The sequence below is a fragment of the Nannobrachium achirus genome (assembly GCF_963921795.1).
Source record: "Nannobrachium achirus genome assembly, chromosome: 9".
NCBI classification, from domain to species: Eukaryota; Metazoa; Chordata; class Actinopteri; order Myctophiformes; family Myctophidae; genus Nannobrachium; species Nannobrachium achirus.
The window spans coordinates 18,563,408-18,579,722 of NC_137818.1; the positions used below are offsets into that span (position 1 = coordinate 18,563,408).

General features: G+C 43.0%; 1 protein-coding gene across 2 annotated transcripts; it reads right to left on the reverse strand.

The window, feature by feature from the left end:
• Positions 1 to 543: 543 nt before the first annotated feature.
• LOC308291952 (YTH domain-containing family protein 1-like) lies at positions 544 to 16,315 on the reverse strand. 2 transcript variants are annotated; one of them, XM_080734113.1, is made up of 6 exons: positions 15,570 to 16,315; positions 14,535 to 14,559; positions 8,636 to 8,715; positions 6,785 to 8,449; positions 3,679 to 3,723; positions 544 to 1,849 (listed from the first exon to the last, which is right to left on the reverse strand). In XM_080734113.1, exons 1-6 carry the CDS (start codon positions 15,594 to 15,596, stop codon positions 1,823 to 1,825), a joined length of 1,869 nt encoding a protein of 622 aa, XP_080590239.1. In that variant the 5' UTR covers positions 15,597 to 16,315; the 3' UTR covers positions 544 to 1,822. The 2 variants fall into 2 exon arrangements, with proteins under 2 accessions (XP_080590239.1, XP_080590238.1); XM_080734112.1 differs by having other exon boundaries at positions 6,776 to 8,449.

Here is a 16,315-nt window from a genome sequence, read left to right on the forward strand (position 1 = left end):
ATACGAAGGACTTGATAACCTTAGCAAAACCAAATTTCAGAGAAATAAAATTAAGAAAACAAAAAAAAAGGATCAATGCCTTTCTTTATGCTCCGTCGTACGTTGGTGTCGCTTGCCAAAAGAATAGCCGATCTACAAGCTCACAGGACGCAACTGCATATCCGGTACCATTTGAACCCTGTATTGGTAAAACGTACTTATAATATACGTACTTGATACAGCCTTTTTTTTTTCACTCTATACCAAATCTCTTTGCCAAAGAATAGCCTATCTACAAGCTTGTAGATGGGTTATTTTATGACAAATGTTCCGCCCCAGGATAATGGATGTTTTGGGGATATTTTGATTAACGTTATAATATCGTAAATCGCGATTTCTTTGGTCACAATAATCGTGATATGACATTTTCATATCGTCCCATTCCTAACTTACAGGACGGTTATTTCCTGGCTTGCAGCAACACACTGTCGTACCACAGGAGCATAAAACGGGCTTAAGACAGAATGATGGTGAATGGACAAAAATATGTGACCCCCCCCTCCGCCCCCCCCCCCCCCCCCCCCCCAACCTCCCCCTTTTCTGGAACTAAAAAGAAACAAAACTATTCATTCAAAATGGTAGCAGTTACAACATTTCATAACTCTTTGATTATAAAACAATTTTAAAATGGTGGATGCGACATAGATTTCTCTCAGACTGGATCGTGAACAAAAAAACAAACAGAATCTTTCCATGATGAAAACGTACAAAAAAAAAAAACCTTCAAAGACTTACATTTACGACAAATCGATCAAATGAAACCGAAGCAGAAGAGAAGAGAGGTTTGTGAGGGATGTCAAATAGTACAATTTGTTGATTTCTTTCTTCTTTTTTTTTTAAATGGTTTTTGAAAGAGCTCTGGTCGAGGAGGACCAGAGGGCCTGTGCAATTCCTCCGCTTTGAAAAAACGTCTCCCATAGTCCCGTGTGACGTCACACTTTATCCCTGATTTCTCCAGCACTGTCACTGTTATAATATAGAGCGGTTCTTTTTTTTTCTTGTTTGTTTGAAGAAGTCATCGATAGAACTAGGAAAACAAAAAAAAAACATTTAAGGCTCCAGAAAGAACAGGTTTCTTTTTTCTCTGAAATGAAAATTGTCAGTAGTAAGCCAAAAAATAGAGATTTTTGTTGATCTTGAATGAAAAATAGATAAACCCATTGAAGTTTTATTATTATTCGCACAGATCCAAGTTCATTGCCTTTTTTTGGGGGGGGATCCTCCAAACCCTGTTGGCACACAGTTAAATCTTCTGAAGCAATGGCAATGTTGCCCCCCAGTGGTCAAACGGGGGCAGGACACGTTAAAGTTTCCTGATTGTACGGAAATATAAAGTGGCAGATCTTTTTTAGTTTTTTCCTCCGTGGTGCAGTCAGTCAAACCCTGATTCATTTGGAGAGAAGGGGGTGGGTGGGTGGGTATGTGGGGGGGTGGGTGGGTGGGGCGAGGGGGGGCAGGAGAGACAAACCCAGTCTGAGTACGAGATGGCGAGAAGGAAAGAACAGAATCAGAACTTAAACAGTGTGGTGTTGGTGGCTAAATGTAAATACATTAAATGAGCTTGTGTTATCCCTGCACAAGAAGTGGGTGGTGGTACATAGAGGGCAGAAAGCACACGAGTCTGGACGATGGCAGAGAGATTTTTCACCAGGATTAAATAGGAAAATTAAAAAAAAAAGGGCTTGGTTGTTATTATTCGTATTTCTTCTTCTTCTTCTGTCTCTTTTTTCAAATCAAAAGTCCTAGTGTAACTGTTGTTGATCAAGCCAAGGATAAATGTCTTCTATTGTTTATTCCTGTTTTGGCGCTCCTGTGGAGGGAGGGAGAGAAGACAGAAAAAAGGTCAATGTTAAGACAACGCAAACATCAGCCAACACGGAAGGCCGTACAAAAAGGCCAGGATTATCGAATGCGAGAAGTGATCAAAAGTGTGGTGAACACAGCAGCAAACAGTCAACATTTAGGGTCTTTTCCCAGTCAGTTATGGAATGCTTGTTGATGAATTTCTATACTATGCGTGATATGCAAGATTCATGTTGTACACCAGGGGTGCCCACACTTTTTTGATGTGAGATCTACTTTTAAAATGACTAGCTCAACATGATCTACCCATCCAAAATGTTTAGCTGAGGGCCTGAGGGGGGCTTTGGAATAGCAGCACTGGCGTTACATTTTAGACAAACACACTTACTGTATGGGGGAAATAAATGGGAAATACTGGGGGAAATTTCTTCATCCCATTCTGTATGGAAGTGGTAGGTTTTGGGGGTTCTTTGTAATGCTACTGACTCTTGAACAAAGTATTGCATTGGAGGTTTGCCTACTTTAGAAGCCATGAAGGGAGCTGTCAGGTCCTTCTTGATGTCATATTGACATATTCTTTTTATATTTTAATTATATATTTTTAGAGGCATGTCATGTGGTCTACCTGCACACCCTTGGTGATCTACTGGTAGATCACCATCTACCCTTTGGGCACCCCTGTTGTACACTGTATGTATTTGAGTAAATACACACGTTTTATGGGTCAGGTGACCAGATTACTTCATCCCCGTCTGCTTTAAACTGCGACATGAAGAGTTGTCTCGCGTGGCCAGACTTGACTCCTGCGATTTTGCTCCAGTAATACAGTCTGGGGCAACGGAAGTCTTATGATGAGTATCCGGATAAAGCGGAAGTGAAGCCTCCTCCCCACTTCCGTTTAGTTTTTAACATCGCGCACATATAAGCATATTTAGCTTGCTGCCTAGCATTTTAAAATATCTTTTCATTAACGGAAATGCCAGCTTCCATTACTCGCCGTTCAGGAGCTGTCGTTCCAGACTATATAGTGTAGCATTCAGGAGATTGAGGAATAGTTGTCTTGCTATGCGAGACTACGTGAAAAGGGCTGCAACAGGATGACAAATTATGATATCTGGTGGGGTCACAATGACCAGTTACTGGACACACTTGTGTGTACTGGTCACTAAAGGTCTCCGTTTAAATAAACATATTAGGGAAAATGAATTCTGATGATGGATGGAGAACATATTGAAACACCTTGGTAGGTAAGAATACATATCAGTGTCTTCTAGGGAGAGAAAATATGGTATACAAGCTGCCTGAAACTGCTCACTCTCACGCTTGCTAGATTGGACCTAGAATGTGAATAAATAGTGAACATGCAGACTGGTCTTTCATCATCGTTGCTTAAAAGTGCCTTGCTCCTCGAGAGATTCCACCGTATGCTCGAACAACAGTGAAGTAAGAGTTGGGAAGAACCAGAAGCAACACTGAGGGAACAGCTTTTCAACCGCTTGTGCTTGGCTACTCGTTTCTTTTCTTTTTTTAACTGTACTTTTGCTGTTCTACATTTTTGTCCAATAAAATATACGATCAATCAAAAGAAGCCCCTGGACCCCACTTTGAGAACCACTACAACAATGTGCATGCAATACTATATATGGTGGCATTGGTGTTTATAAAATGTTTTAATGAAGGCCATAATTATACAGTTTTTTCTTTTTCAAATATAGGAAATGGACCATTCATAGGGGATCATCAAGGAACCAGAATCGTTAAAATCCTAAAAAGAAAAAGGATCCCAACCCTAGTTATGGAATGCTCAATAACAGTGAAATAAAGGAAGAGTTTTACCTGGTCCAACCGAGAACGGGTCGGGATGGGAGCAGGCTCAAAGGTCTGTCGACAGGGGTCGGGTTTAGGGCAGAAAGAGAGACCACAATAAGAGACCACTCTTCATTTCAAATGCTATGCATTAGTCCCAACGGACCCCCACAACTCTGAGTGCATTTGTATGCGCACAGAATAAAGAATCGTTTAGCTGGCGGGGGACCCCCGAGGTTCAAATCAATAATTGGTCAATAATAAATGAGGCATTGGGTTAAGGGTGCAACAGTTACTCCAACTAACAGCTTTGATGGATCGATTATATACAAAAAATTAAATTAGAATAAAATACAAATTCAAAACTACAGAAAATTACAAGCTCATAATTCATTGCAAGCTTGTAGATCAGCAATTCTTAGGAAATGCTAATATACCGTGGTATAAAATATGGCCAAAAGGGCCACATTATAAACAAACTTCATATTTGGTCCTCGCTCATGCTCATTCTAAGATGGCACCATGTCTTTCTATTCAGTCTGTGTCTTGGAGGAGGGCTGTACATCAGTGTTGATTTCGTCGACTAAAACTATGAATGTTTGTCGACTGCGTTTTTTTCACTGACGAAAAGGAAAAAACTAAATAAAAACTATGCTGTGATGACTAAAACTAAGACTAAATATATTGACAATTTCATCAACAAAATAAAAAACTAGACTAAAACATTAGGGAGGTACTAGTGGAGAAGAGTCATTTTATGTTTGGTTGCTCTCAGGTGTTGCGTGCTGAAAATAGCCGATCTACAAGTGTCGTGCTGTGAGCTTGTAGATCTGCTATCAGTTGACTAAATCAACTGTAGATTTAGTTGCCTAAAATCTTATGATATTTAGTCAACTAAAATTAGACTAAAACTAAAACTTTTCAGGTGACTAAATTATGACTAAAACTAAATGACATTTTATTCAAAAAACTATGACTAAAACTAAATGTCAAAAACAACACTGCTGTACATAGTTCAGAAACCTGGCTACCAGTGACATCATCCGTAGGTAGGCAGGTTTGGTCACTTATTTTTCATTAATGCAAGAACAATGGTTCTTATTTCAGCGTGCCAACTTCCCACGAACGGAAAGGCTGTAGTTTCTATTAGCTTGGATTTCCCATCGATGATGTCTGTGGTAGGCAGCTTTCTGAACTGTGCACAGTAGGGATGGCCAAATGGAGAAATCTGCTTAACCGGTCACCGTTAAGCCTTATCGGTTAAGTAACCGATAACCGTTAAGGGAATGTGTTAAAAAAAAGAAGCTATTTTACCCATTTAAAAAAGGGAAAATACAACACTTCTTTCGCATAATAAAGTTCCCTATTTACACATTAAAAACAACAATACAAAGAGGAGGAGGGAGAATACAAATGCTTTCTATAAGAAATGTGTTTTTTGCTTTTTCTCTTTAAAAACAGGATTCATTTCGACGGGTGACGGGGGTCTGTTTTGGAAAATCCAATCGCAGTTGTTTCCTGATGAACACGCTCGTCTCTGTCAGCGTCTCGCAGACAGCATGCATGCATGGATGGATGTTACACGGACATTGGTGTCGGGCAGAGCCTTCAGAAATGTGACCGCATTGCCTATAGTTGCATGGGTGATTTTACAGACATTGGTGTCCGGGGCTTTGGCTTTTGGTGTGATGAGCGGGTTGATTTTCTTTATTTTTATCGTCACCATTAACCGTTAGTGTTTACCGGTAACCAATTTCTTAGCGGTTAAGCGGTAACGGTTAACCGTTGGCCATCCCTAGTGCACAGCCCTCCAATGAGAGACAGAGTGAGTAGACAAATGGTGTCATCTTATAATGAGTATTAACGAGGACTAATTATACGAAGATAAGGTTGGAAATGGCTGAATTTCTCTTTTAAGTGGTTAGTTAATCAGACTAATCAATTCAGTGGTTTATAAAAAATCTATTCAACATTTTTCACATTGCCCTGAGGCAGATTCTAAAAACACCTTTTCTTAACAAATTCAAACTTGAATACATTGTTCTTATTTGAAAAAAGAAATTATGTTGCTTGCTACACAGCAACAACTAAAACTACACAGGTGTAGGGCTGTCACAATTATTACACAATCGTCTAATCGCAATTATTTGAGGTAATCGCAATTATTTTGCATAATCGTCATAATCGTTTCCATGTTGAGAAATGTTAATATAGTTACAAACACTTTCAAAAAGTAGTGGAAATAGCAGATCTACAAGCTCACAACGTGTCGCTTTGCGACGCATTGTGAGCTTGTAGATCGGCTATTTCCACTATCAATGTTCTTTTTTAAGTATAAAATTGTCAAATATGTCAGTAATTTTTTTTTGTGTATTTAAGTTGTGTCATGATTGCCATGTGCAACTTCAAAGCCTAAAAGCCAAACAGAAATGTAATTGTCAACGACAAATACACAATTAAATCGTTAATCGCAATTACTTGAGTGACAAGTCATCGTCATGTAAAATGTCATAATTGTGACAGCCCTACACAGGTGTGCAGTGGTCTTGAAAGGTATACCAACACATACAGATCAATCTCAGAAAATGTTTATATTGTGTAAAAAAGCATGGCAGATGCCATTAGCACCCCAAATCATCAAGGTTTTGAGTGGTGGTCTCGTGTAATATTGTAATACTTTGAAATGTGGACTTTAGATATTCATGAGCTGCTGTATATGTGTATATGAAAGTTTCAAGAAAATGTACTTTTACACAATATTCTATTTTCTTTTAGATGGATCTGTAGGTGCTCCAGGGTCTAAATCAGTGGTTCTCAACCTTTTCAGGCCACGACTCCCAAATAATCATATTTTAACCGGGGACTTATATTGTCACTTTAGAAAATGTGCAGATACCCTCTATACACTTAAACTGTTTGTTGGTTTGTTTACTGTTGAGTGAGAAAACAATGTTTCACATTAAGCCAACCATCTGGGGACCCCCCCAAAATCTTTTGGGGACCCCACTGGGGATCCCGACCCACAGGTTGAGAACCACTGGTCTAAATGAGTCAAAATGATGCATAGATAGAAATAGTAATAAAAGGTCGATGACAGCTGCAGGTCTAGCGGTAGACCCACACCCACCTTGCGTACTTCGTCCTCCTCCTCCTGCCTCTTCTCGTAGTGGGAGAAGTCGTCGAAGATGGAGGTGGTGTGTTTGTAGGTGGCGATGATCTTCAGCACCTGCTTGGCCTTCTCCAGGGGAACCTCCTGGGTGTCGCGGGAGTTGGTCACCGGCTTGTTGTCGTTGTTCTCCAGGCGGATGTGGCGCAGCTGGCTATTAGGCACATCCTTGACGAACAACCAGTCCACGTCGAACTTGCCCTTCCACTTGTCCTGCGCCCACACGCCGGCGCTGGTGCCGTAGTCCACGGGCGAGCGCATCTCCGCCACGCCGCAGAAGTGGCCGCTGCCGTTGACGCTGAACAGCAGGTAGACGGGGCCCTTGGCGTTGAGCGAGCGGAAGGCCGAGTCCAGCCGCTTGTTGCCGTGCTCCGTGCTGCACCAGATGGAGTACTTGATGGAGCGGTGGATGTCGTCCTCCGAGTAGCTCTTGATGATGAACACGCGGCCGTTCTTCAGGTTCCACTCGAACTCCTTGGGGTTGTAGCTGTGGGCGGCGCGCAGCTTGTCCAGCACGGGGTGGGACTCCCCGCCAGGGCCCAGGCACGCCGAGCCCGGGGGCCCGCCGCCGCCGCCTCCCACCATGCCCATCACGCCGCCGCTCTCCATGCCCGGCCCGCCCGGCTGCCCGCCGTAGCCCATGTTGTTGTTGCGGTTGCGCGGCGCCACCCAGCGGGTCTGCGGGGGCGGGGGCTGGCCGTGGTTCTGGTAGGGCTGCGGGGGAGGCTGGTGGTGCTGGTGGTGGTGGTGCTGCTGGGGCTGCATGGCCATGGGCTGCATCTGTTGCTGCACCAGGGACTGGGGAGGGCCCTGCTGCATCTGGGGCTGGTGGGGGGGCATGCCGTGGGGCAGGCCCAGGGCCTGCTGCTGCTGCTGCTGCTGCTGCTGCATCAGCCCGGGGCTGCTACTGCCCAGGGAGCCGCTCTTGTCCCAGGTGCCAATGTTCATGTTGTGTTTGATGGGCGGCGGAGGGAGGGCGCCGCCCGGCGCGCCCGGCATGCCCGGCTTCACCTTGGCCTTGAGCTGCTGGGGCTTGGCTGGCTTGCTGGCGATGGCCGCCCAGGAGGTGGGCTTGGGCGGTGGCATGCCGATGGGCGCGGCGCCGTTGCCCGCGGGCCCCACGGCGGGGCCGCCGATCACCGAGCCCACGGCCTTGACGCCCGAGCCCTGGCCCCCGACGTCGCCGCCGATCTTCAGGCCGACCATGCCCTGCTCCAGGCTGTTCATGCCGGGCGCCTTGTTGAGGGTGTCGCTGTGGAAGCCCGTCTGCCCGTCGGGCACCAGGGTGCCACCCAGAGAGCTGGGAGGGTAGCTGTAGCTGCCCCCGTAGGCTGAGCTCTGAGTCTGCTGGCCCTGCGAGCCGCTGGTGCCCCAGGCGGAGAAGGCCGGGTTCTCGGGGAAAAAGTTAAACCTGTGGGGGTAGATGCTGCTGCCCAGGCCCCCCGGCTGGCCGAACACCGTGTCCGGCATGAAGTGGTGGTCTCCATTGCTCAAGGGTCCGTAGGGGGTGAGGTATGGAATCGGGGGGTCTCCGCCGGTGGACCAGGGGGCCTCGCTGAGGGGATAGGGGAATCCAATGGAGGGGGCGTAGTAGCTGGACAGGTACGGGTCGGTCATGGACTGGTAGCTGTTGTTCTGAAAACACAGGGAGCCGTGGGTGAGTCGTTTACAGTTTGAGCTAAGCCTACTCTCTCTAAATTGACCTAAATCATTGGCTTTTAACAAAAGGCAACTCAGGCAAACTGTTGCTTTACGGTCACCGAGTTGCCATTCTTCAAATAAAGAATACCGTAATTTAATTGTGAATTGATCTGCGTTTACCTGAGTTGATTGACCAGTGAGGTATGGCTCAAAGTCATTGTCGTGGACAGTCTCTTTCTGATGCAGCGAACCATTTTGCACTGAAAGGAAACAATAAAATCAATATATTAACATATAGATGAGTGTCTCTGTAAAGATATATGCAATTACTGAAGCTATGAGGACGATTGCACTATTAAAGAATGCACAATTGATTTGATCAGATCAAACGTTTAAAATAATATGAACCTGAGCAAGGCAACCAAAATAATATAAATGAATGGGCTACAGTGTGTGCATCATGTATGCAAAGACCACAACATTAACAGACCAACTGCATTTTTATATGCAAAGGCTCTATTGATTTTGGTAGCCTAAATGGAGTAGCACAATATTTAGCTGGTGCTGTTGTTGTGTTGCCGTATTGCAACAGCAAATGTTTAAATTAAGAATTCTTTACAAAGACAGAGTAGCAGCACTAAATGTTACTGGACACTATAGATCTGAGATCAAAGTTAGGAGAACACTTTTTCTGTGTGCTTTGAACACCGAGTGTAAACATCATCATTACAGGAATTCCCCCCCCATTCACCCTGAATACTACTACCGTTTTCTTTCAGAAACGATAAGAACAACTAGGGATGTCAATGGTTAATCGGTTTGCCAGTTTATTAAACGAGATCCAAATATGAATATTGGCTAAAATTTTAAAAGTATATATTATATAAACTTTTGCACCGGGTAGTAGTATAGAGAGAGATACAAGAGCAAGAGCTAAAGTGTTGCTGCTGGTTTGGCACCGTTTCACAAAGATAAGAAGTTGCATGTAAAACTTTGCAAAACGCTGTTCAAACACGTGAGCAGCACAAGCAACATGCTAATCACTTCAAATATGAGCAGACGGCCAAGCGAGCTGTTACGCATAGGGCTGTCACAATTATTACATAATCGTCTAATCGTGATTTTTTGACATAATCGTGATTATTTTTCATAATCGTCATAATCGTTTCCATGTTGAAAAATGTTCATATATTAAAAATAAAGTCAAAAATAGTGGAAATAGCAGATCTACAAGCTCACAACGCGTCGATGCGACGCGTTTTGAGCGTGTAGATCGGCTATTTCCACTATCAAAGTTATTTTTTAAGTAGTCAGTCATTTCTTTGTATATTTAGGTTATGTATCATATCTGCCATGTACAACTTCAAAGACTAAAAGCCAAACAGAAATGTAATCATCAACGACAAAAACACAATTAAATCGTTAATCGCCAATTATTTGAGTGACAATTAATCGTCATGTAAAATGTCATATCGTGACAGCCCTAGCTGTTACGCAATTGGATGAGATTGGAGACACAAAGAATACAATTCTCGGACATAAACGCGTGTGTTACTTCTGAGGAGAATGGGCAAGTAAACAAAGTGGGGATCTACTTCCCCACTCCTGGAAATGAATCAATCCACTAGAAAGTAACATCAACAACATCCTATGTAATCTGCATTGTCCATTTCCCCAGACTGGCTACCGTAGCCATCCATATGCTATCTGTGTGGTATAAAGCTAAATATAATAATAATAATCTCTATAAGCATGAATAGGGGTGGTTTCCTAAACACGTAACATAATATGTAGAATTATGTTTAGGTATGGTTCTAAATCTATCTTCTTGCTGTTCTACAAGCCAACCAGTTGAAGAAATTGCAGACTGAGGCTTTAACCTTTCTGGGACCATTTAGGGTTCATAGTTCTTCTGTTAGTTTGATCACTTCAAATGCTCTTTTATCTTAAAGTAGTAACTAATACCCGATCGAAAATAGACGATCTACAAGCTCACAATGTTTCGCTGATTATGTTGAACAAATCATCAGGAAATAGGATCTGCTGTTCACAACAGCGTAATTATTTTTTTAGAAAAATGGATGTATGTAACAAAATCACAGATGGCCATGGTTATAACTTTTCTGGGTGAAAGAAAAAAGACCAATGTGGGCCATATCTAGGCCAGGTGTAGACCACGCCTCAGAGCCCACACATTTTGGGGGACTGGAGATTTTTGGGGGGGCCGGACAAAGCCAGACGTTGGAGCTTAGTTCCTTCCAGGAGCACCGCTCAAAGGTTATGTAGACCAACACAGTGGTTATCAGACTTGTTCATGGTCAAGGACCCCCAAATTGATATGCATTTGGCCGTGGAGCTCCTCATCTGAAGATGTGAGCCAGGTACTCCCAGAAAGGAAGATTTGTATTTAGATATTCTAAATCAGGGGTCTTCAACGTTCAGGCCAAGGACCCCTTAGTTCAGAGAGAGATGAAGCAGGGACCCCCACAATCTTTTCATAGATTCCATATAGTTTCATTGTTTGACAGCACAATCATCAGTGCATTTTGGTATTTTGGATTCATGTCAATTTGTGTTTTCAGATATTGTACTTAATAAACTTGACCTTTCACTCTGTAATCAGTCATCCCTTTTCCCCCTTTATAGGTCTTTGCCAAAAATAGCTGATCTACAAGCTCACAACGCCTCGCAGCGCGAGGCGCTGTGAGCTTGTAGATCTGCTATTTTTGGCTAAAGTTCTCCGAATAAGGACACTAGGGTTCAAGTGGTTACTATAAAAAAATAAGAAAAGGTTTCTACCACACAATGATTTGGAGGACCCCAAATAGTAACTCTGAGGACCCCCTAGGGGGTCCCCTGTTGAAGACCCCTGTTCTAAATTATTTAAGATGTTGCTATTTTTGACCAGCCAAAGTATAAAATATGGATTAAGTGGGGGGCTAGTAGACTGGGACGGGTCAAACTGTGTAGGTTTTGCCCACCACATTTGAGCTAAGCAGATCTACAACGCAATCTAAATTAAAAGGAACCTAATGTCTGGCATTCTGAAATGTTCATTCTACGTCATGCAATTTTGGATTCGATATGCAGGTCATGTATTGTATTGTATTTCACTCTTGCAAATAGCTAAAGCCTAATACATGTATATTACTTATTCATTTAACAACAATTTAGGCATTTAGCAGACCTTTAGTTAAATTAATAATGATGTCGGCTAACCGATTGCAAAACTATCAGTTAGTGACATACCTGAGCACAATATGTAAAATTATCATGTTTTGGTAATTGGTATTATCGTTCCAAAGCTATATGCTGTTCTACATACAACCAACAAGAGTTAGAAGATTGAGCCCTTAATCTTTTCTTTAATGAAATATCAGACCATTCAGGTTTATGGTATATGCATCTGAACATGTACTAATTCAAATACCTTTATTTCAAAATAATTTTAATAGCTATGACTATTAGGGTTATGCTTAATTTTATAGTTGGTTGTGAAGCTCTCCATATCAAAAAAAAATCAATCTACAAGCATTGGGCTTGTAAATCGGCTTGTGACACTAAGGAATCCAAATGACTAACATCAGTTAGTTTGGCAACAGGGAACTTAAATCCATGCATCACTCAACTCAAGATGAGTCATTTTCAAAAATGGAAACCACTGGTATTATCTGCATCGTATCGTGATTGTACTGTATGTTTCTTTCTGGTCAAGCCAGCTATATTTACAAATGTACGTGTTTATGTATATCACTGCACATATCATGCGAAACTGAAAAGCTTTAATAAAAATGTAACAAAACAAAAATCCACCTGCATATTGATTATTTTTTCAATTATTACGATGTATAAGAGATAATGATGACATCTCTTGAGAGGTCATTAGCTCTCTGTGAGAGGCTATCAGTCCCGGGTGCCTTTTGCATACCGAGTTTGTCATCGTCCACAAATAACTGAGTGGACCATGACAGACAGCAGCCAGGCTCTTGAGAATGGCCTTAACCTGGAAGTGAATCAGACCAGAGCCATGCTGGCCTCGCCTGCGAGGTCAAGCTGACTCGAGACCTGCCTGTCGGTCACTCAGCGACATGCCGTGTGCTCTGGCGGGCCGTCGTAAGCAAACCTAACTACAGCTCAACAAAACGTCACGCCGGCGATTAAGAGGCCGCTGATAACAGCGTTATCATCGACACCGATCAAGCGTCAGCCAGGGGACCGCTTGGCAAAGCTTGCATGCTCCGTGCAGTTCACTCAACTGGAGGATGTGTGCGTAAGAGGGGTGGGCTGAGCGACACATTTCAAACACCCCTGTGCGTCTCATGTTCAAGTCATAAATCAAATAACGTTTCTCTCACAGCAGCAGCAGCAGTGTGTGGACAGTTGTAAAAAATCAATGTAAAAGATAAATTGCTTGGTTTAAGATTAGTGTGTACTACTCTGGTTTTTAAGTAGAGACAACAATAAGACTACAGAAGCAGGTGAAGTTAACCTCATGAACCCTATCATACAGTTTCTGGGCATGCCACAATAGGCAAACATTCAACCTATCGGCTCAGCCAAGCTTGTAGATATTTTCAGCAAAGATAATGATATATTGGGGTGGTGGAAAAGTAGAGGGATGAATAGAACCCTAACCCTATTTTTCCCTCCTTTTTTAATTAACCACTTGAACCCCTAATTCAAAAATAACAGATATACAAGCTCACAACGCCTCGCGCTGCAAGCTTGTAGATTGGCTATTTTTGGCAAAGAGCTTTGGTGTAGAGAGGAAAAAGAGCAGACTAAGTACAGAGTGAAAGGTCAAGTTTTTTTTAAGTATTGACGGTTCAAGTGGTTAAATATCTGAAAACACAAAGTGACATCATTCCAAAATACACTGATGATTATGCTGTCAAACGATGAAACTATATGGAATCTGGGGGTCCCTGCTTCATCTCTTTCTCTCAGCTAAGGGGTCCTTGGCCTGAAAACGTTGAAGATGTCATAAGCTGTTAGGCTGTTTTATATATCATCCAAATAGATTTTTTTTGGTATCCTCCAAACATTGCCTGGTTAGTGGTTACCATTAAAGGTTACAGATAAAGTGCTAAGCAGCTGTGGGCAGAACAGTCACCAGCTGGGGACCAGTGTAAAGTTCACATCCCTTATGTCGATCAACCATCATTGTGGACATAAAGAGAAGCATCACATTACGCAGCAGCTTCTGCCAGGTTTAAGTGTTGTTCCGGTACCAATACCCGTTTGTAAAAGCTGCCGATACAGCCTAAAATGCTGTGATCGTCGAGGGGAGCCTAACCCAAACCTCAGTAACTCGACGTGGGTGATTAGCTAACCTACAGACGCTGGTACCCTCCTGTATTCGAAGTAATGAAACGTAGAAAAGGCGAGATTTCCCCATCGTCAGATACCATGTAATTGATCACATGACGATATGTCAATTACAGTAGTCAATTATATTGTATTGTGAATGCTTCAGGTGATGTTGCACTGCCTTTTAATGCTCTTACTGTACTATTTACATTATTATTTTACTAACATGTAGCTGCACTAAACTTATTCCAAGATTAGTGGTTCTCAAACCTTTTAATGTCAAGGACCCCCATAACTCAGAGTGTACAAATGGAACCAAACGGACCCATAAGGGTCCATTTGTACATTCTCTGGAGTTACAGACCTGTTAAAGGGTCCCTTCCGAACCCTCTGAAGGATCCCAAAGAGTCCCTGAAACCCACTTTGAGAACCACTTTGTCCTAGATTATTTTTTAAAGTACACACTGGTATTTGATCGGTACTCAGTATTGACCAATATGCAAGTTATAGGGAAGGAAAAAAACTTTTATCGGCACATCTCTTCACTAGCCAGGATGTGTTGTGCTGTGGCCTGAAAGTAGTGAATGTATGTGTATGCCTTCTGAATTATCCATGGGAGAAAAGAAATGTTACTGACTTTGAGCTAGCAATGGTGATCAAAAAATGATCTGGAATGGGGGCAAAAGCCAGGCCCAAACAAAAGCATGAATTCTGTTTTAATTGAAACCATTAAGCTAGTTTTTCTTTTTATGTCATGGAGCAAACTCACCTTTAGATGCTTGTCCCTTTGATCTCTGCATCCACGTTAGACCATGCAAGAGGAGGGGAAAAAAACATACGTCATGGTCATTTCCAGTTTAAAGATTCCAATCTACAGGTCTGCAAGTTTCACACAACACAAGCCTAACACAACGACTACTTCCTGGATATAGATTATTACAACATGTACTTGTTCTCACAGTGTACCTAATAGAGGTCTTGGAGAAGTGGTGGCATACACAATAAAGCTAAAATCACCATTTACATCGCATAATATAGACTCTCTTGAAACGCAGGTTACAATCAAGTGACGTTGGCCTATTAGAATAACGGCTATATTGCTCGGGACTTGGCTATTGTCTCATCTAATAAAACAAGGCTTTCTGACAAAAAGTACAGTAGCCAGCAGCCCTGCAGCACAGAGGCTACAAACATAGGGCCATGGATCGCTTCCCTATGCATTTTACTGGTGTGTTCCCAGGCGTTAGCCGGAGCCTTTCAGCCTCTCTAGATGAGAAGTGGTCAGTCCAGAATAGATAGCAGATATCCAAGTGTGATCTCGACACGAGCCCGTCCTCAGAGGACTGCTAAACCCTGTGCACGATGATTCTTCAGACCGCAATGATCATCAAACGATCAGTCAAAACCCCCGATATCTTCTTACCTCTGCTAACCTAAAACTCAAACCCGGCTAACGTCGGGTCGGTGGGGAAGGCTAGGCCAGTGGTTCTCAAAAGTGGATTCCAGGGACTCGGTGGGTTCCTTTATGGGGGTCTAAATCGACCCATTACAAGACTGTAACTCTGACAGTGTACAAATGGAACCAAATGAACCCTGGCGTGTTCATTTGGTTCCATTTGTACACTGTCAGAGTTAAAGGGGAGACGTTGAAATTTGAGAAACACACTGGGCGCTAGGCTAGCTTTAAAACAAACCTCCCCAAGAAATACACAGCGCCCGGGTTATAAATCGTTAGCCCAGATTAGCTTAGCTTTAGCTATCCTTCTCCAGAGCAGAGCCCCAGTCCGTCCTTGCTTCTTCCTACCTGAGGGTCAATGCTCGTGGCAGACATAATTCATCAAGCAAGTCCCTGGATTTCCTCACAGAGCCTCGGCTGGGCCTCAAAAAAGCAGCTCCTTGTGTGTTGTTTTTATAGGGGAAAAGCCCAAAGTTCACCCCCTCCACATACACACACACACTCACACTCACACTCACACACAACACACACTCACACAACACACACACACACACTGGCTGCTTCAGTTTTCTCCGCCGCTGGCTTATAGCGTCTATTAGCTTCGTGGCTAAAAGGCTAGTAGTAGTAGCTCCGGTGCTATGGAAGGCTAACAGTTAGCTCAGCTGCTTGTCTGTGTGTTATTTTCCACAGAGAGTCCAGACTCCAACAACTTCCCACGGTTGTTTTTGTTTTAATATGTAGTTTTCTCTTAGTCCGAGAGCAGAGTGGGAGTTTTCCACGGCGCACTTCTTCTTCTTCTTCACAGGGGCTTTTTTTTTTACGTTTAGAAATGGTTAAACTCTCTCGGAGAGAAGACCGTGTATTAAAAATGCTTGTCCTCCTTCGGTTCACACGGTCGGGTTTTTTTTTTCTCAGTTCAGTTCTTCGTCTCTCTTTTTTTCTCTCCTCCTTCCCACCTATAGGTCCAAATATAAGAGAAGCGATGTGTCTCCTCCTCCTCCGCGACGGTAGGACGGTACCGAGAGAGAGAGAAGAAGCCCCTGTAGGTCTCTGGTCTGATCTGCTCTGCTGGAACACTTCACTTCACTTCCCCA